Genomic DNA, 26,032 nt, shown 5'->3' with positions numbered 1-26,032 from the left:
CTCTTGTAATCTTGGGCTACTTCTGTCAGCTCTCCTGCATCCACAGCCACTTTTTCAGTTTTTCTTTTACAGGAGGGATGAAGTTATTCGTTTTTTTCTCTTTTTCTTTTTTCTTTTTGTTTTTTAATATAAAAGCCACAGAATTTAATTTTAGAAATTATCAGTATACAAGAAATTAAACTTCAATACTTTAATTTAATAAATTATTAGAGATTAGCATTCAATTTAATCTGATTTGTATAGTATTTTTGTAATCTTCATATCTGACCTTACCTTTCAATACTTCAAAACCAAACAACACAAGATTATAAGGTGATTTGACTTGAATTAAAAGCTGTTTTACCTTTCTACATGGGAAGGTCAGTACATTATTGCAGAAGCAAAGAAAGAAGAAGAGCATCATATATTTCAGGCACTCGTGTCTCTCTTATTGTCTTTCAGTATTTGCCACTTCCGATCCAGACAAGAACAATAGTTATAGTCAGTAGTTTGCAGTGTCACTACCCAATGTCACTCCAATTGCAAAAAATTGCTCTCTCATCACTTGAAAACAAAATAAAAACAAAAAACAGAACACCACCACCACCACCACCACCATCATTATCAGTTCAAAACCCCATCTATCTTTTGCCACTAACATCCTTGGATTTCTTTTTTACTACAAAGAGATTAGGTATGGCCCATACAGTGGACACATAGACCATAGCATAGCATCCCATGAGAACCCAAAATGTAGATCAAACACCATCATCTCTTCCCTGTCATTTTCTGCAAGGCTGAAATCTTCATATCCTAAACTTTTCTCTCACGCCTGTCTACCACAAGCCTATTGCTTCAATAATAATAATAATAATGATGCATGATTTATTGATTCCTTTAATGTCTCTTTCTTATCATTTTCTTTCCCTCTTTCTTACCCTGTTTCCTTATGTTGCTATCTTGTCCTTATTAAACCTCAAATGCACATGTACAACCCACCATGTGAACTTGGACACTCAAGAAAATAATTTTGCTCCCTACATCTCTCCACATCAAAAAAAATAAATGCATACCCAATTTAGATCAAGGTTTTATGATTTCAAATTGCCACCAATTTATTACTTAAATTTCGGATTGTGAAGCATAATGCTCACACCATGTTATTGATCTGGCCTACATATCATAAACAACAACTCAGATTGTTTTTCAACCTGGTGTCGGATAATGATCGAATTCTAAAATGTATGATTGATGTTTGGGAAATATTTACTGGGATCCGATGCAAGATTTGATAGATAATAGAGATTTGGACATTTTTGTTCTAGTACATATCCAGTTGTACGTTAAATTGTAGGGTCTGTGAAGTCTGGACACCTTTCTTTTTCTCAATTATTTTCCAACATCAGGTATCTTCCCATGCCAACAACTTCATCAACGTGGAACAGACAAAGCAATGCACGAGGGATGCCTCTAATGGATCAATCCCTTTCTTTCTTTCTTTTTCCTTTTTTCTTTTTGGGTAAATACATAAAATCACTATATTTCAATCTCATCAAAGCATTTGTCATAATTGTTTCCTTAGTGAAAGATTCATGAGATTAGAAAATATATGGTAAAAAATAATTAGATAATACACAATACTATACTATACCATGGCATTAAAACTGAAACCACAAAAGAAAAAAATAAAAGCTCAAAAATCATAAGGGGTATGCAGAATATACTCCTCTTACTGGTAGTGCTTTCGCTTGATCTCTTTATGCTTCTCTTTCTTCGTCTTTCGGTCTAGCCGAAGAACTTGAACCTGAAGTCATTCCAATGACTTGACTATGTGTAAACCTTTGTAACTGTATCATTCTTGCATAACACCCATCAGGATAATTTTTCAACAAATGGGAATGAGATCCTTGTTCTGCCACTTTCCCATCATCGATAACAGCAATGACATGTGCATTTCTTATAGTTGATAGTCTATGTGCAACTATAATAGTGGTTTTACCAGAACAAGCTCGGTCTAGAGCTTCCTGTACAGATCTTTCAGACTCAGCATCTAATGCACTTGTTGCCTCATCAAGTAGCATAAGTTCTGCTTTTCTAACTAAAGCACGAGCTATGGCAATTCTCTGCTTCTGTCCACCAGATAATTGAACTCCTCTCTCACCTACAAATGTTTTATATCCATCTGGCAATCCTGATATGAACTTATGAGCATTGGCTAAAGTAGCAGCTTCAATGATTTCAGCTTCAGTTGCTGATTCATGACCATAGGCAATGTTTTCATAAATGCTAGTAGCAAAGAGGCATGGCTCCTGAGGAACTATAGCCATGTGCTTTCTTAGGGACTTGAGATTGTATTTTCTAATGTCTTTCCCATCAATCATAACTCTTCCTGATGATGGCTCGTAGAATCGCTGCACAAGTGCAATGACTGAACTCTTACCACATCCACTAGGACCTACAAGTGCAAGAGTTTTTCCAGCTCGTGCACGGAGATTTAAATCACTAAAAACTGGTACATCAGGCCTAGTTGGATAAGAAAAATCTACATGCTTCAGTTCAACTTCTCCGCGAAGACGGTCAGGAACTGCAGTTGCATCTGGATCGTCAGGTTCAATTTCAGTTTTACGGTCAAGTAGGTCGAAAACTGAGCGCATTGCTCGACCACCCTTGATAAAGTCAGGAGCTAAGGTTAATGTTTCAGCTGCACCATTGGCAGAAACCATAAGGACCATGAAAACTCGGATTGTCTTTGAGAAATCAGAGATTCCATGCTTCACAAGCCAGGATGCGTACCAAAGGCCAAGAGCATACGAAGCATAGAGAGAAAACTGAGCTATTCCAAATCCACTTCCAGCTATCTGACCCTTCCAAAAGCAACGGCGTAGAGGAGTCTGAAGGTTGGTGGCGAAAAGACCAACTATTTGGGATTCTGAATTGAAGGCAGCAACAGTCCTTAAATTGGCTATGGCCTCACCTGCCAGTTGTGTGGCTTTGGCGTGTGTAGCTTCTAGGTCGCCAGAGAAACCCGTCATGAACATTTTCTGTTGAAAATGCATCAAAAAAGTCAGCAAATTTGATGAATAGTTTCAGTTATCTCAAAACCCTATCAAATCCAGTCCACATTGCTATTATCAGTTTTAGCTGTACTTGGACTTGCAAGTTGGAAAACAAACCTGTAGAACATTGGCTGCAACAACCAAAGGGAAAACAGCTATAAGCACAAGGGCTAGACGCCACTGCAAAACAAACCCAGCTGTGCAAGCAACAAGCATCAATGCTGTATTTTGCACAATCACTGAAATTCTATCTCCAATGGCTGATCTGACATTGTTTGCATCAAGAGTTAATCTCCCTGCAATCCTAGCACTCTCATTTTCCTCTTGATCAAACCATGCCATTTCATTTTTAAGTACTGCAGCTAGCATTTTCTCCCTCACTCGTTTTGTAAGATTTTCTCCGACAATGTCCCAGAAGGAATGCTGCATTGTATTGAAGATTAGAGCAGCTGATGAGAGCCCAATTAACAAATAGCAGTATTTTCCAATTTCTCTGCTCATGTAAGAATGGTCTGGATTATAGTAAACGCTGAGGACAGCACTGAGAACATAGGCAAAGAAGGCACTGAGGGAGCCACAAACAACTGAGCCTACAGAACCAGCCAGTGCATAAAACCATTCAGGAGAGTTCATCTTTGCAAGGCGCCAGAATGAACTAGCTTGCTCTTTGAAAGCAAGCTTTTCAAGTCGGTAATTGGGGTGTGCAGCGTCAAGGGAGAGACTAAAATCTGATGTAGAGAAATCAGATAGCCTGCGCGAGTAGGGTGATCTTCCATAAGAAGAATTACGTGCAATAATTGGAGAGCTTACTGAGTTCCTTGCACTTGAGGGTCTGCAGACGAAAGAACCATGTTAGTTTAGATCACAACAATATATATATATATGGAATACCAAAAGACCGATAGAACAGAAGTCTTAAAACTTGATTTAAGTTGATGGAAGGACCTTGCACTACTCTTTCTGGCATTGTTCAAAGCTGTTTCATGAGCTGCCTCTTGCATTCTGATGAGCTTAGCATAAACACCATTCTCTCCTTTGGCAATGAGCTCATCATGGGTGCCGATTTCAGTGACACTACCTTGCTGTAGTACAGCTACAAGATCAGCCTTGCGAATGGTGGAGAGCCTGTGGGCAATGACAAGAGTTGTCCTGCCAATCATGAATCTGTCAAGGGCCTCCTGCACTAGTTTTTCTGACTCAGAATCCAATGCACTTGTCGCCTCATCCAAAAGAAGAATTGCCGGGTTCTTCAGCATTGCCCTTGCTATAGCTATCCTCTGCTTCTGCCCTCCAGACAGCTGCAAACCTCTCTCACCTACCTGCCATTTTAAATATTATCTTATACTGATGCTCGCTGGTGTTTCCAGATAAATTTTATAAGCTCCATTCGTTCCAGTAAGACACAGAAAAATGGTAAAAAAAAAAAAAAAAAAAAAAAAAAAAGAACTTGTGCTACATAAAAGCTTTGCTCTGAGTAAGATATTTTGTCCATTTCCTCTTCAAACCTACTCAACATATGATTAAATTAGGTGGTGATCAATTAAGCATAAGTTAATTATCATAAAACATTCTTCATCTTTTTATCTCCTTTCGAGATTTTTCAGCCAGTTAGTTGTAAATATGCAAGTGCTAAATTTTAACTAAAGGTCAAAAATATTTCTTGCTTACTGATGTTCATATTGATTTTCTATATGTTTTCTGAAAGATATTAATTTAACTTCCTCCTTGCTGAATAAATAGTATCTAAATAAATAATTTAAACATTAATCCTTCCAGTTATTTCTTCCCACCTGTCATCTTCAAGTTATCTACTTTCTCGGTCAACATCATAAAGATTCTTATTCTCCTTCTAAGGTTCAATTTTTTATTTGCCCATGGATTAGACTAACATATTTAATGAAGACTTCAGGCTTTTTTTTATTATTATTGTCTATTTTTCCCTTATTTTCTGCATAGATATATTAAACCATATGCACATGGATTGTGGACTGAAGCATGTTACCTTCCTTCAAATGCATGACTGACCAAAACACATCCCTACATTGACTTTCAGAAAACAAAATGAAGTTAGGTTAAGTTTGTTGACCAAATAAGCTAATGCAATCTTCAAGACCCTAAATATTGTGTAGCAACTAGCAATTATGTGTCATAAAAATAATCTAACCAACCATGATCCCCACTATTCAATATCCATCATTTCATTTCACTTTCTGGAGCAACCAACTTTACCCCACCTCATCTCCCTCACTTGACATAAAGATAATGTATTCACTTGCACAGGATTCTACTCATCTAAGCAATTATTATGGTTGGATATTAATTGAGTAGTTAGCCACTTAATTCAATTTACTTGGGAGATTTTGATTTCAACTTCAGAGACTCCAAATTTTTTAAGTGAACAGAGCAAGTTTATGTCTAAGATGATATTAACGGACTTAAACCAACACACCTGAGTGTCAAAGCCTTCAGGTAGCTTCACAATAAATGAATGGGCATTGGCAACTCTAGCAGCTTCTTCAATTTCAATTTGATCTGCGTCAGGCCTACCCAACAGTATATTTTCTTTAATGCTGGTGGCAAATAGAGCAGGCTCTTGGCTAACAAGTCCTATTTGTTGTCTCAACCATCTCAACTTAAATGTCTTTATATCATGCCCATCTAGCAGAACTTGCCCTGTACATAAAAATATTGATTTTTATTACAAAACAAATAAATACCCACATAGACTACGTGAATTCAAGAATCAAATATAACTACAATTGGCAGATACCTATCAACTTTGTCAAGAAAAAGAACAGCATTTCTAAAAGTAAAGATATCAGCTCTATTAATGTAAAATGAAATTATAGCAGCACAATAATTTACCTGCGTCAGGATCGTAGAATCTTTCAATGAGGGAGACGACAGTGCTTTTACCAGAGCCACTACTGCCAACCAAAGCTATAGTCTTGCCAGCGGGAACATTGAGTGTAAAATTGTTGAGAATCCGAACATCTGGCCTTGATGGATAAGAGAAATCTACATTTTTCAGTTCTACTAGTCCAGTAACTGAGTCTAACTCCAACCCTGACTCGCTGTTTCGATCAACAGCTGGTTTATGATCAATTATTCGAAAAATCTTTGCAGCTGAAGCTTTAGCTTTGGCAAATGCACCCATGCTAGGAGCAGATTGGCCTAAAGCCCTGCCAATCAAAAGATAGAAGAAAAAAGAGAGATTAAATTAAAGAAATGTGTCAAAATTCTGTAACTGGCAGCAACCGTAGATAGAACACTTACAGTCCTCCGATCATGACAGAAAACATAGTGGTTATAGCTAGTCCTCCATTGGTATAATGATGTCTAACAAGATAACCCCCATACCAGAGAAGCAGAGCATAGCAGCAGAACACAACAAAATAAGTTGCACCCAATCCCATTCCCTTCACAAATCCACTTTTATAACCGATTCTTTGAGCCACCTTCAATGCTGATGAATAGGCTTGTAATGCTCTTGATTCCCCAACAAATGCCATAACAACTCTAATTTGAACAACGGTCTGCAAGTTTGCTTAGATTAGCAAATACCCAGATGCAAATATGGAGAATTTTTTTTCCAAAAAGTGCTCTTCAAGTTTTATGCCATATACCCCAAAACAGAGAATAAAAATTACCAATTTACCTGTTCTACAATATTTCCTGCTTGTGACAGAGCTTCTTGGCTCTTGCTAGAAAGCTTGGTTAATGTGGTTGTATGGATAGCTGCAATTACAGCAATAAGAGGAACAACTGCAAGAGTGACTAGTCCTAATTGCCACACAGCAGTAAAACCCACTATAAATCCAGACACAAATGTCGCCATATAATGAATGAAATTGCCCAACTGCATATGAAAAGAAGAAAAACAAAGGTTAGAAAGATCACATTTTTATCCGACTCATCACAAACTCAATAATACTGAAACAGAAGATGGGTGGGGGTGTTGGGGTGGTGCTCTGTTCTGTTTTACCTTCTCACTAATGGCGTCCTGGACCATCACTGCATCACTGTTAATGGCAAAAACGACATCAGAGGTGCGAACTTCGGTATCAAAGTACTGGATGTCCTGGTTTAAAGCTGCTTCTAAGTACTTGATCCTCATCCTAGTTGATTGCCTCTCTCCAGTCCACATCCAACAAGATATTTCTGTATTCAATTCAAAAACTCTGTTTTTCACTTCACATTAACAGATAAGCCAAAAAAAAAAACTGTAAAAACAGAACGCATTAAGGAGTTGAGACAGAGTAGTAAACCACCTGCCCAAGAAGATGCCCAAATTGCAGCTCCAACAATGAGAAAATAAAATGCATACTGCAAATTTCAGAAATTAATTATTAATTTAATTTGGTTAGGATAAGAGATCAAAATTGAATTCTTTTCTTTTCCCTTTTCTTAAAAATTTTACCTTCAAAACTTCTTGCATCATCTTATCCATGTCATTGGCATTAGACCCAAAAGAGTTAACAAGATCAGCAAAGAACCTAAGAAAGAGAGGCAAAGAAGAGCCATGTACAAAAGCACCAACAGAACCAATTGCCATCAAAACATAATCTAACCCATCAGCAAATCTAAAAAGCTGCCCAAACCCAACGGTAGCAACATCCCCTGGCTTTTCTCCGTTACCACTGTTACTACTACTAGTAGTAGTAATATTACTAGAAGAACCAGTGCTATCTTTCTGAGGCTCCATTTCTTTTGTGTCTAGTAGAGTTTCCTGATGGTTTTGGTCTTGTTGGTCTTGTGTGTTGTTTATTGTTAAAGTTGGGTTGGTTTTAAAAGGTTCAGAAGAGGGAGGAGCAGAAGACACGAGTTCAAGGCCTTGCATTTCGGACCATTTCCACTGCTCAATCGTCTTTATCTCCTGAGACTCTTGTGACATTTGCTATAAAAAAAGGGGGAAAATTCTCTCTCTTTAGCTTAGCTTAATTTAGCTTTATTGAAACAACAAAACCCACCACCATCCTCCACACCCCTTCTTCCCTCTCTTCTTTATTATCTCTCTCTCTCTCTCTCTCTCAACTTCTGTCCATCTATCTGTCTTTGGAGCTCATGTTCTTTTTCCTATCTCTCCCTCTTTTTTATTCACTTTCTTGGGTTTTTCTTCTTTCCTTTTTCTTTTTTCACTCTCCCCCTCTTTTCTTCAAGATTTTACTCTTCTTCTATATAGTACCTTTTCAATATAAAGACCAAATGAGTTTTGCTCATATTGTAAAAGGTAAAAACATTGAAAATGAAAGAAACAAAGTGAAAGAAGATTTTTTTTTTTTTCTGAAATTTTTTCCTTTCCTATATTGCACTCAATCTTCTTCAATTAAAAAGAATAATAAAGTTTTGCTTATATTGTAAACAACATGGAAAGTGACAGAAGCAGAGTAAGAAAAACAGAGTGGGATAGAGAGAGAGAGTTTTCCACTCCACCCGACAATGAAGACTGTGTGAAACTTGGAGATGGGGTTTTGACCTGAACAGCTTCTAAGTGGAAAAACCAATATGAGTTTACTATTATTATTACGATTAGTACTTTTTTTATAGAAAAAAAGAACAAACTGATTGGATCCAAGAACCATGAACCGTTGGCTCGGTTTCTTTCTCGATCTTGGTTTTCCGTTTCCTGAGTTAAAAGATAAAAAATCTTTTTGGCTTCTTCTGCAAGTTAAAGAGAGACTCTGTAAAAAGTTGAAACAAAAAAATTGAAGTTTCCAAGTTCATATATACTTTCCTTCCCTTCCCTTTAAACCCGGCGTCCTTTCCTGCAAAAGCCAATTGTTAAGTTTAGATTAATAACAGTAATCATAATAATAATTAATAATATATAATTATAACGTTTTAATTTATTTTTTCACATTCAACCAAGCACCACCTTTCTTGCTTTCTCTGTTTTCTTCTGCCTTTATTCTGTTTCTGTCACAGAGCCTCTCTCATGTGAATCTGCACTCGAATTCTTACCCTTCTCTTCTCTCAGCCAGTTTATGTTATTATTTGATTGATCGTTGAGTTTTTCATGCTAAATATTTAATAATCAATAAATAAAATTTCTGTCACATCGATCAAGAAATGGAACTATGATAATAAAATTAATTATGAAAATTATTTGCATAAATACAGGTTGGTAGCTATCAATATCTAATAGTCTCAGGTTGCAACTAAATGATTAAACGTTGCTAAGATATATGATATTAATACATGATATAAACATATTAAAGCAATGTTTCAAACACATGAATAATATTGTAACATGTTTTATTTAAGGATGTGCCTCTCTTTCTATTACATATCATGTGGATAAAATTAACTATTTAAATAGTTGTTAAAAGTAAGTTTTTTTTACACTTTTATTTATATTTTATTAAAAGTTAAGGGGAATAGCGATTCATAACATACTCATTCAAACTTTAACCATTAGTATAAACGCGACGTCACTAAATATTATAAATAATAGCCAGTTATTCAACAAAAATTGTGTTCGGAACAGTTTTTTTAAGTAACTTCTAACTAGTTAAAATGTTAAACTTTTATAATGTTTGGCAATTTGAACTAGCTTTTAAAGGTTAAAATATCGTTTTATAAAAGGTTAATTCATATAACGTTCAGCTTTTAGAATTTTACGAAAAAATTCTCAAACAGTTATTGGCTACATAAACAACTACAAATGCTATTAAAACAGTTAATATCAAATGTATGGGTTTAACATAAAAGTATATAGCATTTTCATTTGCAAGTTGCAACTTGATTTCACATTTTAGATTAGACAAATGCTAAATGGTGATGACCAAAATCTTTCCCTCTAGTATGAAAAAAAAAATACTATAGATGATGAATTAAAATATTTATAATGATAATTTATTAAATCTTGTGATTGTTGGTAAAAAGTGTGAATCTAAACTCTAGCTATATATGTCAAATTGGGCAGCTAGGATGTATTTGTCCATGTGTTGTGTTGTGTGGTTCAGCTTCCAAACATTCTAGTAAAATTATAAAAATCTAAAATGTTAAAATTTCCACTTTTGTGTCAGTCCAAAACTATTTTTGTTCTAAAACTTAATATGAAGGAAGGAAGTGAGATTCCAATAAAATTGTCAGAACATCTTTTGCAAATCTTGGGATTCCTCTAAAATTGACAGCAAATTAACCCATTTTTTTAATATTTAACCTATTTTTTAGGGTAATGTTGCTTTAATCATATGGCTTTGGAGGTTTAATTTTTCTTTTTTGGCTTATAATAGAATATAAAATATAGAATGCAAATGACAAAAGTAAAGTAAAGGCTGACATTTCTCACACTATAAATTCCTCAAAGTGGCAATATTATTTATTTCTTATAATTATTTCATTTTCAAGGGGAGTATTAATTAGATTATATAAAAATAAAGAAATAAAAATTGAAGTTCATTTATGGTTTAAAGAAGAAAAAGGAAAAGGAAAGTGGGTTTTGTATCTTTCTCTCTTTTCACGCATTGACAGACGGTACCGATGCTGGTTTTCTCTGCAAGTTCTCCTGGTCAAGGCTCTTTCTTTCTCTCTGGCTTTGCGTTTCATCCATGGCACTTGTCCATCTTCTGCTATAATAAATTGAAGTACATCTTTTTTAGATAAATATTTACTTCTTGTTTATTTCTACTCTAGTACATTTGCTAATGCCAATTTTTTTTCTTGAATTTCTAGTACGTTTATTGTCTATTTATATGTATTTTAGTTCGGTTTTAAGTTTCAAAATTCTTGCTCGGCATTTATTTTTTTATTTTTTTATCTAGAATAGTCAGAAATATTATAAATGCTTGTATCTAAACTCAGAGAATGACATATTACAATCTCTTAATCCAATATACTCCCTTTGTCCTAAAATATAAGTCGTTTTGTGTATTTTAAAACATAATAAATGATGTTTTTCCGATGTTGTTATTGTTTACACTAAATACGATAAATACTTCACAAATAACTATTGATTTTAAGATAAATATTTGTGCAAAAACCTTAAACGACTTATATTTTAGAAAAGAGGGAGTAATATTTTCTTACAAATTTCATTACAATCAAGAGTAAAAAGTGTTTAGTCATTTATTAATATGGAAAATAGAAGGTCTCGAGTCCTCTAGAACTGACCTGATGAGTTGAAGGAAGAGCTCCTCTATATTGTGTAGCTCATATTACTCGCACCCTATTGGACCTCCTAATAAAAAAAAAAAAAAGTATTTCTTCAATATGAGTAGTCTAAGAAATACCTTTTAATATTTATAATCTTTCTTTTTATATAATTAGTGACTTACATTCCCAATTACCATTTAATACAAATATATATGTCTTATTACAAATCTAGTAGAGTACAATATTTTAAAAGATACATAACAAAAGAAAACTTCCAAAACTGTGACTGAGCCAAGTCTCCTCCTTTGCTCCATTCTTAGTTAGAATAGATCAATTGAAAGCCAATTTGAAGAGGGAAAAAAAAGAAATTGAAGTATTGCATAACAGGTGAGACATTCTACTTAAAGAAGTAAGGCTCCCATCAATGTGATGTAACATAGAAAATAAATCCCAACTACTCCCTCACAAGGACATAGACTTGGGTAACTATAAATAAGGAAACAAGTAAAAATTTGTGTGTAACAAGTATAGTAGGAAGCTTCAATTTGATGTCATGATTGTTGTCCTCTAGCTATTCATCAAGTACTCTTTTTGATCATTCAATTCACTCCTTACCTATTATGTGATGAGCTCAAGCATACAATTCTTATTAACATCATCAAACAATTTGATTTAATTAATCTCTGCTGTTTGGCAATAACTTTTTAAGTAGTTGTTAGCGTTTTGATATTAAATGCTATTTTTTATAATATTTGGTAACATAGCTTTTAATATGTTATGAAGAACTACTTAAATAATTAATAGCTACTCAATAAGTGAAACGCTACTAAAACAACTAACAGATATCAAAATAGTAAATTTTGCCTAATAGACCATTAATCTCAATTGGTTTTAGTTACATAAATATACCTATTAATAGATGATTTGTAAATTATTACCCAAACTGTAAATCAAATGTGATCTGCTTGATCTTTCTACGTCTTATTGAAGATATACAGAGCGAGAGGTTTCAAGTTTGAGTTCTCTCTACCACAGAAGTTTTCATGAATTTGACGAATGTTATTCAAAGAAAATAATTATCTCTTTTCTATTGCTCACAATATTATTCTGGTCCAACGAACTTTTCATATGTACATAAATTATCACCCAAATTAATGGGTAGAAGTCTAAATATGTTAATCACATAGAAGGCTTAATCACTAAATAAGAAAGTCAAAGTTTTTTTTTTTATATATATATATAAAAGAAAAAAGTAATAGTACTAATCATGGATCCTAAACTTGTGGATTATGCAGCTTTGACCCATTACAATATATAAAGTAAAGATTCCTTAGAACTAGGAATAGAATAGGACACCAAAACAATAGGTGAACAAAGATATTAAGGGTCACTCTTATATATATATATATGGTTTGTTGTGGCAAGAGTTGTTTAACAGAAAAATAAAGAAAATAGGGCCATTCATATTTTCATTATCAAGAAAATGCTTGGCATCCAACAAGATAGTCAAAAAAGAAATGCAACAACGAACAAACAAACATCTAATTATTAAGGTTGTTGGAGATTAGGTGCAAATTAGTAATATTAATTAGTTGAATTAAATTTAAAATCTGGTATTATACTAGTATATTTTATGGGCAGGTAATCTGCCAAATTTAAGGGGTGAGTGAGTGATTATGTATAAGTCAAAAAGTGCAAAAGAAATCCCTAATTTTCTCTCTCTCTCTCTCTCTCTCTCTCACTAATTGGGAGGTTGTAATTATTAATGTTATTATAAAGAAAGATGGTATTTTTGACCAATGAGAAATGGGAAGATGGAGGGGAGAAGAGTATAATTTTTTTATTTTTTTTAATTTAATTTTAATCACTCAAATGCCCACTCAAACCAAATACTCATTACAAGAGGTGCATGTGACACTCATCATGCTATTCCATTGTCTTTCTTGTGGTTAAGTGTGCATTATATTTTATTAAACCCTAATTTGAAAAATTAGGATTTTGTAAGTCTTAATTTATAAGTTATGATGATTCTGTGGGGGTGTAAGAAGCAAGTGCACCCACATGATGGTTTTGTGTTCATAACTTGGCATCCTAACAACTATACAAATCCCAAAGGTGCTTCTTCTGCTAAGAGCTGCATTTTTATTTATTTTAAACTCAATGAACTTTCTTTTAATTTTCTTAATTTAAGTTTTATTTATCACTCAGAATGTGCATTAAAAATAATCAAATCTAGGATTTTATTTTTATAAGGATAAATAAAAATATTTAAAAGAATTAAAGAGCAGCGAAAATATTAAATTATCATGAGAACAGTGAGACGTAATAAATTTTCTAAAAAATAATACGAAATAGAATTTACATTTCACTAACATTAAATTTTACTTTTTTAGTACTAATAAATTTAAATCAATTGTAAATTTACTATGAAAATTGTCATCAAAATACATTCCCATATGTAGTCAAATTTTCTTTATAAAGATGAGATTTTATTTAAAATTTTTTTTCCATACATTAAAAAAAATATATGACCCATAATGAAATTATAAACAAAAATAAATAAATAAATAAATAAAGCATCCTAATAAAATCTTTAACTTTTCCATTCCATCTCTTGAGCAACGAGCATCAATAAAAGATGGTTGATTTGAGATATGGTAGGGCACTTGTTGGACATGTGATATAAAAGGTAAACAATTATTATTATTATTATTTTTTTTTTTTCTATTAACAAGATCATAGTATGAACTATGAAGATCCTGAAATAGTATGAAATGGAAAATTAGGGTTTGGGTCCACTTTCTTAGACTCTCTCAATTTCCCAAGCATGATTTAATTGACTTTGCAAATACACAATAATAAACATTTAGGATTATGCCCTACATGCTTCCATTTTATATTACCTTCCCATCCATTTTGGGTCACAATTCATTCGACTTATTCTATACGTCTCTATATTCATATCCCTTGAATTGGACAATTTTTATTTTTAAGCTACAAATGTTTTTACCCCATTGATTAAATCTAATCATGTTCGTGTCGCATCGCGTCAGGCTCATACGAGGAAGCTTATATATTTAAAAGTATATATATATATATATATATATATATATATATATATATATATATATATAAAAGATGAAGCAACATAGGTGCTGAAAATGTGGTTTAAAATCTTGCATTACATGTAAAGCAACAATTACGATATATATATATATATATAAAAAGCATTGATATTATATTAGGCATTCTTGGTTTATAAGTTAATTATTCATATTTTTTACCTTAGCGCAGACATCTTTGTAGCTTTAATGATGCAATCTCAACTTTTTTTCAAGAATATATATATAAAAAAGGTATAAAAAATGTGGAATAATACCAAAAACCTAACATTATGAAGTGGGAAATCTTGGAAGCAGGATTTGGATTTGCTGTTAAATTTCCACCAAACATTAGGCACAACCTATGAAAATAGGCAAGTATATATCACATGTACAATAGTATTAAGGGACAAGAATGAATGGAAAGAAAGTGGAGAAAATGAAAATCTTTTTGTCATAAACACACCATTATAAGTCTTAAAAAGAACCTTTGCAGTTGAATATGTTTTCATCAAAGCTAAGGTTATAGCTTATAGTAGCATTTTGTACATAAATTTCACTAAAAGAGAAATTTGCTATACACAAATATTTGGATTTTTGATCTTGCAAATAGATTCTAAGAAACAGTATTTGGTATTGCACGAATCATATTTTTTTGGGAACCACAAGAAAAATTTGAGTTCCTTTTTGGGTAAGAAAGCAAAGGTGAACATAAAAATATATTTCTATGTTGGATTTTCTATTGTTTCAATTCCTTATAAAAATTGTGTTCAGCGATAATTTTTTAAATAGTTTTTAGCGTTTTAACATAAAATTATTTTTTGTTATAGTGTTGGGTAACATAACGTTTGAACTAGTTTTAGGAATTCAGATAGCGTTTTATAAAAAATTAACTCATGTAACATTTAATTTTTAGCGTTTTATAAAAAGCTATTAAAAAAAAAAAAAGCTAATTTTACTAAGGAAAAAATAAATTGGGTTTGTACTAGGCAAATTCAAGATATTAAAGCACCACTTTCCAACCTAAGTACCTTGTTAATCCACAAATAAATAAGAAGCTACCTTTAATTAAAATTGCTTTTGAAAGGATCTGATTCTTTAGATGATTCAAGAAAAGAAAAGCAATCAATAAAGAAAAAAAGAATATTCGTAGTTCCTAATTCCAGGTGTTGCAGCTCATCCTTTGAGCCTCCTGGAAGCCCCACACCCATGAATATATATAAATTTACAACATGAAGATCTTTGATTTTAGCTGGAAAAGTATACATATATGTACATAGTACAATACTTTTATAATATATACATACTAAAATAAAATACATAACTTCAAAGCTTTATAGCCACCTTCAATAATGGAAGTAGAAAATTGCAAATCTCACATAAAAAGGCTCCATATTATTACCAACTCATTTCCATCGATTTGTCAGGATTTGCATATCTATATATATTTTTTGAGCTCAGCAGCGAAGTGGGTATGGCAAGAACAAGACAGCTCATGAACTAATAATATCAAACCATTTGCCCATTTCCTTCTAATTAGGCTTTTTGATCTTAAAGTGGGTACTAATACTAATTTATAGTACATTTCTATTAATTTTCAATTCCTTTAGTTGGTATAGTGGAATTCCAATTGCGAAGTATAATGTGATTTTTAAATTTTTCTTTTCTTTTTTTTTTTTCCAAAACAGGTATCCTTAACGGTAGCAAACCAACATCTGATTATAATTATTTGTTTAATAATTAACATAATTTTTAATTAATTATATAGAAATTCTTATATTCTCTTGTTCTTTTCTAAGTGGTTTCCACCCTATTTGCATATTCTTTCTCCCATACTCCTCAAGCCAATATCTTAATAGATAAAATGTACTCTAATCACATGCTTTAAGCATCTCTCTTTCCATCAATTATGAGGGTATATATATGAAATTTCAGTAGGTTTGTTGGGAAATTTCCTACTTAAAGTTCTTGAGACCATGAATTTTTTTTACTTGCTAATTTGCTATCCTATTTACTAGTGGAATGAATTGAAATCTCCTTAATCAATTTTACAAACTCTTTTTTTTAAGCTAGTGGATTCATTTTAGATTTAAATTTTTCATTCACTCAATTATTTTTTGTTCATTAAATATATTAATCAAATTAATTTTTTAAAATAGAAATAGAGTTGAAAATCCAATTTTTTAACATCGATCAATCTCTAAACTTGAAAAGAGAAAACAATTCATCAATTGGTTGAAATAAGTAAATACTCCATCATGTAATTCAAATTAAATTTCATGTATAATAATATTTTTTGGGTTAAAATATATATGTGTTAGGAGTGTCCTATGTCTAATCAAAGAGAACTTAAGGATAGAGAAAAAGAAAATTTAATGGAGGAAATGGGGCAGGTGAAAGTTGACCTTAAGGGGCAAATGACAAAAAGGGTGTGTTGCATTTGTAAATGATGAATGATTACATGTTCCATAGTGGAGATTGGTTCCCATTTGTACATGTTTAGTGATGATATCTATGTGTATGCTTAGGAGTGACCATTTTGCTTCATCCATGCTCAGGACCCATGCCCTTTTTGTCCCTGTCATCACTTTTCTTTCTTTCTTTTTTTTGTTTCTCACAATTTTCTTCTTTATTTATACTTCCACTCTTTTCTGTAATAAGTAAAGATTAATCTTTTTCAAAAATTACTGTCAGATGTTTTAAATTGGGACCTCTTCTATATAAACTTTTTACATACATAAAACTTCGAATTATTTACTTAAAACGACTGAAACTCTCTAATTATTATATTTTCACTCTTTTGCTTTGATTTAAAAAATAAGAGAACTGTTTCTTTTTGTCAAAGCATCACACGCAACCCAATTTTGTTTGTACGGTCATGGAATGGCCAAGTTTCTGTCTAGTTGTAGGGCAGTGATCTCAGCTGTGTGTCACAATAAGCACATTCTGTTTCTTCATATATGCATTTCTCCATTATTGGTTATTAAGCCTCTCTTTTCTTTCTTTTGCCAATTATTAATGACTTGATTTCAATTTGTGAAATGTGGAGTGTACATAGCCAATTCACATAAACAGCCAGTTTGAAGGTGTTTATTTAGTTTCTAGTGATAATTAGTCTTAAGCACAATGTGATTAAACATTTATTTATCTATAGTACATTTTTTTTATGCAAAATAGCAAAATCTGATTGAGATCCGAAAAATAATGGCAAAATAGTAGACAATAGACATTGCCCATTTGTAACATACCTTCAAAGTCATGTCATCAGTAAACATGTCCTGGCCCTTGTCATATGCAAGACATGATGCAAGACACGTGCAAGAACCTACCTCAGTGAAAGTCATAGTTATTTATTTTTTTCTTATTTTACCCGTATTTGGCATCAATTTTTTAAATAGCTACGGTGAAAATATTAAATATTATTTTTAAAATATAATATTTAAAATAATTTTTTAAAAGTTAAAATAATATTTTATAAAAGATATTTTATGAAAAATTATTAAAACAGCTAAACGCCACTGAAACGGCTAATATATATCGAAACAGTTAATTTTGTTGAATAGATCTTAGCCTTTCTAGGATTGTAAAAAAACTAATATTGATAAGGATATTCCGACAATTTTTCTTCTTTTTGTTTTGCACAAAATTACAGCAAAACTTGCCTAATTAGGTAAATTAAAAGGATCTTTTTTTTTTTCTTTTACAAAATTATGGGAGAATTATTTATCATAACCATTTTTTCTTCTTTTGATTATTAAGATCAATTTTTTCTACTAATATAGAAAAACATAACTGAAGAATGAAGATAGATATTAAGAAAGAAAAGGAGGATTCAGTAAGTGGATGCAAGCTTAAAAATTATGATGTGATGAAACGAAGGGCAATGCAATATCCTTTTACACCAAAAAGACAATGAATTGTCTTTGCCAAGAAAGTGGACCAATCTGCTTTTTTTTTTTTTTTTTCCTTCCTTGAGTATGGTATTTGTGAATTATTAGATTAGCCACTTAAAAAAGAAGAGTGTGTTTGTCTCCAAATTGGAGTTATGAGTCATTTTCAATGGCAATTGAAGTGATCTTGAAGTGCAAAATGAACATGTAGTGATTTCAAAAACTACAAGAACTGTTTACTTTTGAAATATGACCAAAATTTCTGTAGGAAATGATAAGGAGGCACGTAGCATAAAAAATTATTGTGAAATTAATTCAATAAAAAATTGAATCAATTTAATCCAACCTCCTACCAAATCCAAAAAAGAATTTTTATTTATTTTAAATAAAAAAGAGAGAAATATTTTTTTAAAAAAAAGGTCATGGCCCATTTTATCCTACTCTTGTCATGGTCCATGACAAATATCTACCTCCAGACATAATAATTAGAGTAACAATCAGGTCTTATTTGGTTGTTTTTTTTTTTTTTTTTTTTTTTTTTTTTTTTTTAACTTTTTGTAAGAATGCGAGAGTTTGAAGTCTCTAACACGAGTCTTCTCAATTACAATAGTTTTCATAAATTGAACTTTTGAAGAAAGTTGCGCTAATTGTATATAGCTCAGAATGAATAATAATAATAATAGTAATAATAAAAAAGGGTGCTTAAAAGAATGTAGTACCAAGATCTAAATTTGTATGATATTACATTTTTATAAATTAGGGTTTGGATGACAATTTATAGCCTCAAAAGTAGATTTCAGGGTGATTAAGACACAAAACCTCAATTTTATTAAGACTAATGAAACTACAAACAGTGAATTCCACAAATTAAGTTAAAGAAAAGGGTAAGTAACAAGACTAAAAAGCTAATTAGTTAAAGTGTCTTAATTAATAATGGTAGGGTCTCATGAAATCAAAAAGTTGAAAAGATTGAAATTAAATCAAATAGGTAGACAAGTTTTTTCAACGGCTCACTGACTAGAAAAGATGTGGGTGATGCATGTGCCAATGAATTATTTGAAATTCTTGCATATATTTAAGCATCTTATGTCAAAATCTCTATGTAGGAAAAGGAAAATTGTCCACTAGAAATTTAATTCTATTGGACCCATTAAATTTCTTCTCTACCCTATCTTAGGAATCAACTTTGCACCTAACTAAATTGTGCACTATACATTAATTATTTCTCATGAACTGTCATTGTTTTTACTTTGAAATAATTCTTCGAATGGTTATAAAGTTGTGTAGGGAGAGAGAGACTGTTACTATCAGTAGCTACCTAAAAGAGTAGACTTCAGTTGGTGAAAGATGATACGGAAGAGAAGTAATGAAGCCCAAAAGGAGAATGAAAAATAAGTTTCATGAAATAGCAAAGAATTGAAGTTACAGTTTCTGAGTCTCTCAGTTTTGTTGGATTCATTTGAACAAGTAAAAAGTGTAATTCTGAAACTAAATGCTTTGTTGCTAGTTTCACAAGCTAGGGGGTAAAACTGAAATGAACACTCCTAATTATTAAGTCCTAATTCCTAATTATTTTTTTTCTTTTCCTCCAAAAGACTAATAAGTTTGGATTTGAAGCATATGGGTTTGGGTGGTGGTATTATTTAATGTTCTGAATTATAGCTAGTGTAGTTCTAATTAAAGCACAAATCTAAGCAAAGCCCAAACAAAAAATTTTTCATTAAGCCCAAATCCAAGCAAAGCCCAAACAATAAAATTCTCTCAACTAATGATATTTTGTAAAAGTTTCTTTATGGATAACAAAAGATTGTTCATTATTTACCGTCTACTATAATGGCATTTTCCTGTTGTTATAAAGATTAATATTTATCAATTATGGATATTTTAACTAAAGAGTAAAATCAAAAATGAATTTCAAGCAAAGAATGCTTTTAAAATGAATCTAATCTTATTTGATTAGAAAAATTGCTTTAAAGAAAGGTGGAGATTGAAAGCCAGCAAAAAAGAAAAAAAAAGTTAAAAAATAAAAAAGGAACGAAAGCACAGAGAGGCGTGACAGTCTAAGAAGCATTTCAAGATGATAACAAACATTTAAAATGGCAAAAAAAAAAGAAAAAAAAAAAAAAAGCAAAGAAAGAACAGAATATATGATAGACATAGACTACTAAGTTTATCTTTATATTGGGGTCTTAAAGAATGTCTTACTAATTTTTCTGCTTCTTCGCCTTCTGCTGCTACAGCTGAGAATGCTTGCAGGTCAGGGAAAAGCAAAGGTTTATGCCAATGTCAGAGGATAATGAGTGTGTGTGCTTGCTAAAGAAGGGGCATTCATAAATCCATACTCTGTAACCGTAAGACACTTCCTTAACGCATCAGTTTTGGTTCCCCGTTTTTGTCCTCACATATTCTCTCAGTTTATCTTTAAGAATTTATTCTTTGGACCCTTCTTAATATATGCTTTCTTTCTTTCTTTCTCTTTTATAAAAATGATTAGAAAAAATTCAAGGGGGGGAAAAAAATTCTTTCACAGGTCTATGACACTGAGTATCAACTAACCACTACAGAGAATTCCAAAATAAATTCAGGTTATTTTTTTACATGTGAAAGGCCATCCAGAGTTTATGGGCTGCCTATAACAACAACAGTTACCTTCTTCTCGTTCTTGTTCTTGTTCTTCTTTATGTTTTTTATTGTGTGTGTAAAATAAAGAAAATGTGGGAGATACAAGTATTTGACCTTTTTATTTTCTGGCATAACCTTGGTGTGTTACATCTTGGATTGAACCTTCTCAAAATTTTTCCTGAAGCTGACTTTGGGACACTGTTTATAAATGTCACTCTACGTAATCTTTTGAATGGTGCTGTGCTACCTGCAGCACGTAGATAATAATCAAATTGCAAGAAAGAGATGCCTGTGCTTTTTAACAAATTATGTAGAACGTACACGTCATTATTCAGAGGACTTTATAGTAATAAATTCATTACTAAGAAAAGGACCCAGACTTTTTGATAATTAGTCAATAATTCGCAAAAGTTTCCTTTTGATAAAGGAAACATTTAGAAAAAAACATGCACACACATCTCCAAATTTATAATTTGACCAAATTTGTTTTCGTCCACTAGCTAGACAATTTTGTGTTGAATGCTTGCTCGCTTGAAACTAAGCTTAATCAATCTGGCTGGTCCAAATAAATGGTGAACTTAAACAATCACCTCTCTAATTTTTACCCATCATCTAATTAGTCTCAATCCATAACAAGATTACCTAACTAGTCATGGTGCATGCCTAAATCTAAGCCTTAGTCAATCCGGTGAAACAACTGAAAATGGGCTTAGACAAACAAATAGTGCTTTCACTTTTGGAGTTTGGACTAGATTGGGCCTAGACCAGAAAATCCAAATAGAGCCATTATCTTGGCCGGTGTCAAATCCAGCTTAGCACATAAGTTACGTTGAGAATTTAAAGAATGCCTAACGATATCAGGCCATGCAATATAGATATTGTCCATTACACTGCATTTATTATAGCCATCACTCAAACTAACAAGGTATGATTTTATGATCCATCGAATAATACGGTTTATGTGCTTTTATACTTCACACATTTGCTTGAAGGCATTAAGTATGAAAGCAGGCAGATCTTTTACCTGCTCTACTATAAATTTCTGAACATCTTCTTCAGTAAGGGAGCTGTCAGGTGAGTGAACAACATATGCAATTGGGACCCCACCAGCTTTCGAATATGGAAATCTACAAACTGAAACCCTTCTCAGATGTCAAGCAGTGCCCAAAAAATTATGGACAGACATTTAATCATGCATGTAACTGCTTGCAAAAGAAAACAAAAGTATGAAAACAGTTAAAACTGGTTTATACTTACGGGAAGACAACAGCATCCAATATTTCAGGATGAGAAAGCAGTAAGCCTTCAAGCTCAGCTGGTGCAACCTATGAATAGCAAGTTGCAAATAAAACATAATTCCATGGCCAATCAATTCAATATATAATCAAGAATGCATTTAGACTAGAACAAACTGGAATATTTTAGTTTAAAGGTGCATAAGTGCAGAACATTAGTACGACATCTGAAAGCTTCTGCTGCATTGCAGGGCTTTGATTCAAATTAAGATTTAGAGCAGGATAAGAACTACAAGTATTGGCAACCTTCGCTAACTTCACAATGAAAATTTAATGCTCCAAATAACAAGACTAATACCCAAGAAACGTTCTATGGGAAATCTAAGCCATTATTTAGAAAACAAAACCAGTCTATAGAAACGGTGGTATGGGCAATCAAATGAGTAAGCAAAACGCTTTCATAATATCAAACAAACATATACCATTATCATAGTAAATGATCACTAAAGGAAAGGAAATGGCAATGGGAAAATTTCATTTCCATAAGATAGTAGAGAAATTAGGAGCACTCTAATGCATCCATAAAATATCTTTCTTTTTTTTTTTTTTTTGGAAAAAAGATACAGAAATTGTGTATTTAGTTCATATGTAGAGGACTGTATGAGCAAACTGAAAGTTTATTGCGAGCACAGTTAATCTAAGATATCAATTGAGATCACTTAAACAACCTGGAAAAAAACAGGAAGTCTAGCTCGAAAAGCGGTAGTCAGTTAGATTTACGGGTTAAATACCTTTTAGATCTAGAAACCACCAAAAGTTAAATTACCTGAAAGCCATTACACTTGTTGAGCTCTTTAATTCGATCCACAACAAATAGTTGTCCTTTTTCATTAAAATATCCAACATCTCCAGTGTGTACCCAACCTTGCTCATCTATGGTCAGCTTTGTAGCTTGTGAATTGTTAAAATAACCTGTGAAGCGTCAAATAAAATTATATCCTTAATTTGAATTCCTCTTTCTCTTTCAAACTTTATCTATCCTACTCTAGCTAGGCCCAGTGACGAAAATAATACGACTGGCAATATACACCATATGAGGGACCAGCAGAATCCTCCAAACATCAAACCAGGCATTGAAATTCAGCTAGTAATATCTAAAAACGTTCCCTGATTAGGCAAATCAGAAGCAGACAAAATGGAAGGTCAATTTAGCAGCATTAATATTGTATCATTCACTTATTGACTTTAATGCAGATATCACCAAAAGAATATTATAGTTAATGTGGTGAAAACACTCCTGTTTCAAAAGGGAATCATAAATTTCCCAAATCCAGGTAACAATTGATATGACTACTGGATGATTTCATGCAAAAGGAGGAATACAAAAGACATCAGCAATTACTGGGAGCGTATTCAATTTCCAGACAAACTTAATAATCTACTTTCTTAGACTTTATGGAAAATAAACATGAAACATACGATCAAAGGTCTACCTTGCATCATATTTGCCCCTTGAAGACAAATTTCTCCTAGTTGATTTGGTGGAAGAGGTTTTGACATGTCTACACTAACTATCTGGGATTGAACACCAGGAACAAGCATCCCAGTTGAACCAGAGAGGCAAGTGCTTTCACGCGGATTCTCTATTGAAATAATCCCACAAGTTTCAGTACTGCCATATCCCTGCCAGGTTAATCATACATTTCAAATTATGATAGGACTTCCTTGTAGAACTTTTCATGAAAATGCTTGTCATGAAGCCCTCTTGCATTTCAAATATGATACAATGCCAGTTGTCATAAATCATAATTAATATCTACCATCAACTTTTGGCATAATGCTGCACCTATAGTATATATAGCACTTCTCTTTCATAAAAGTATAATTACAGTACCTTAGTGGTCAATAGACTAAATATAACTTGATAACAAATTTGGTTTACCAGCAAACAATTAACAATATTCTATGTGTCAATAGATTATGACAGAATTCAAATTGAGAGAGAGAGGGAATGAGACATTAGACATAATGGCTGAATCAAACTTCTATTAGCTCTCTCTAACATGGCGCTGGAAACTGTCTTTCATTTATTGCTAGATATGAAATTGCGCAGCTCATGTTATATTAAATTTTGCCAAATGGGAAGCTGGACAAGCTCATAGTTCCTAGTAGTTTATCTTTAATAAAAATGCTAGTCCTCTAGAAAGTAACGTTGTCTCTGTAGCATAAAAAGAACAATTGAAGAAATTATATAGAAACAACTTCTGGAAAGAGTAAAAATCTTGATATTTTTGCGCCAGTTCACAGTATCAAAGGTAGAGAATAGTTTCCACTACAAATGCATTTACCAACGAATGATAGGAACTCCTTATTCTCTAACAAGTAGAGCCCTTTCAAATAATGTTCTTTGATTTTAACTGTTTCAGCTTGTACATTATAAATTGCTCAGTACAAAATAAGAATCGGCCTCTCCGTGGCATAAATGGTTTCTGAGTTCACTAATCATCTTTAGAAAAATCAAGCAGAAGTTCAAGACACACGTTCAAATTTCGCTTATCATGTATTCAAACATTAGCCAGAATTCAACAAGATCAGATGGTTCTTTTACTAAATTATTCCTAGCAACTAAACAGACCAAAGTGAAAGGAAAAAACAAACAAAACTTAAAAAATCAGAATCATAAACTTGTATAGCTAAAGAACCTGAATAATGTCAATATGAGGCAGATTCTTAGTGCACTCCTCCATTACATCTTTCCCCAGTGGCGCCGCCCCTGAACCAATCACCTTAAACGACGACAGGTCAAACTTCTTCACTAAGCTCTGCTTTGCCAACGCAATCATCACCGGCGGCACCACAAACAAATAGGTGACTTTATACTTCTCAACATTCCTCAACATCTTCTCCAACTCGAACTTCTCCATAGAAACCACAGTATTCCCTCTCTTAAGCTGTGAGTAAGTTGTCACCGCAAATCCAAATATGTGAAACATAGGCAAGAAACACAAGAACACATTCTTGGGCTCCTTGTTTCTATCCTGATCGGCCGTCACCATTACCGACGTGGCAATAAAGTTCCTGTGAGTCAATATCACTCCCTTGCTTATGCCCGTCGTACCGGACGAGTAGAACAAAGCAGCGATGTCGTTTTGTTTCACATCATTTACAGGTAAGTCAGAAACTTCGCTGGATGATTCTATCAAATCTGAATAATTCCAAATCTTAGAATTTGCCACCAAAGATCATTTGAATTTGGAGAATTTAAGAGAATTAACGGCAAATTGAACTGTTTCACTTTGGGGAGAAGTTGCGGAATAGTTATTATAAACTTAGGATTACAGTCTTTGACTTGCTTAGAGAGCTCAAATATAGCGTACGCGGGGTTACAGGTGGAAGCGATGGCGGCGGTAGAGACGATTGCAAGGAAGCAAATGGGGAAATAGATCGAATTCGGGGCAAAGATGAGGACCACATCGTGTTTAGCTACGTTAAGCTTGAGCAGGGCATAGGCTAACTTGGAGACTTGGACTCTAAGCTGCTGGAAGGTTAGAGTTTCATCGGAATCAGCGTCTATAATACCGGTGGAGTAAGAAGTAGAACGAGTAGAGTGGAAGAGAAAAGAGGTTAGAGAAAGATTGGGGTCTGAGGGAAGGTATACTTGCGGTCTCGGAGAGACATAAGTTTGGGTTTGGAGATTGTAATATTTTGTCATTGCTTGTTTGTTTCTCGGATTTTAGTTTTCTCAAGAAAATTGGGGTTTAGCCGCTTAAAACAGGTGAGTGAGAGTGCGCGACTGAGGATGACGAAGTTTACAGATATGGAAAAGTCCGTCCCGCCAATAAAAATAAAGTGAAAATTGACATTTTAAACGCGCAAAATTTAAAAATAAAAAGAATATTGTTACTTGTTATACTAATTGTTTTATTAATTTTTAAAATTTATAATATCAATATTAACATATATTATGAATATTTTATTAATAACTTTATCAATTAAAGTAAATTATTCGCTAAATACATCTATATTTATATATAAAAGTACAAATGAATACA

General features: G+C 32.7%; 2 protein-coding genes across 3 annotated transcripts; both read right to left on the bottom strand.

Annotated features, from left to right (window-relative positions):
• Nucleotides 1-1,577: 1,577 nt before the first annotated feature.
• On the bottom strand, nt 1,578-8,449 carry ABCB1 (ATP binding cassette subfamily B1). Its single transcript, XM_012227028.4, has 10 exons — nt 7,456-8,449; nt 7,307-7,361; nt 7,021-7,196; nt 6,694-6,894; nt 6,312-6,571; nt 5,901-6,217; nt 5,485-5,708; nt 3,981-4,354; nt 3,153-3,867; nt 1,578-3,020 (listed from the first exon to the last, which is right to left on the bottom strand). The coding sequence occupies exons 1-10, from the start codon at nt 7,927-7,929 to the stop codon at nt 1,737-1,739; spliced, it is 4,080 nt and encodes a 1,359-aa protein (XP_012082418.1). The 5' UTR covers nt 7,930-8,449; the 3' UTR covers nt 1,578-1,736.
• Nucleotides 8,450-20,810: 12,361 nt separating this feature from the next.
• LOC105642258 (putative CoA ligase CCL7) lies at nt 20,811-25,800 on the bottom strand. Of its 2 annotated transcripts, XM_089717847.1 has the most exons (6): nt 24,683-25,800; nt 23,474-23,663; nt 22,807-22,952; nt 22,003-22,070; nt 21,770-21,872; nt 20,811-20,992 (listed from the first exon to the last, which is right to left on the bottom strand). In XM_089717847.1, exons 1-6 carry the CDS (start codon nt 25,034-25,036, stop codon nt 20,957-20,959), a joined length of 897 nt encoding a protein of 298 aa, XP_089573973.1. In that variant the 5' UTR covers nt 25,037-25,800; the 3' UTR covers nt 20,811-20,956. The 2 variants fall into 2 exon arrangements, with proteins under 2 accessions (XP_089573973.1, XP_089573974.1); XM_089717848.1 differs by lacking the exon at nt 20,811-20,992 and having other exon boundaries at nt 21,809-21,879.
• Nucleotides 25,801-26,032: the final 232 nt, after the last annotated feature.

The sequence above is a fragment of the Jatropha curcas genome, chromosome 2 (assembly GCF_041381405.1).
Source record: "Jatropha curcas cultivar XTBG-Jc1 chromosome 2, XTBG_Jcur_1.0, whole genome shotgun sequence".
Classification (NCBI taxonomy): domain Eukaryota; kingdom Viridiplantae; phylum Streptophyta; class Magnoliopsida; order Malpighiales; family Euphorbiaceae; genus Jatropha; species Jatropha curcas.
Note: the sequence above shows the minus strand (reverse complement) of the source record. Positions and strands in the feature narration are given on the sequence as shown.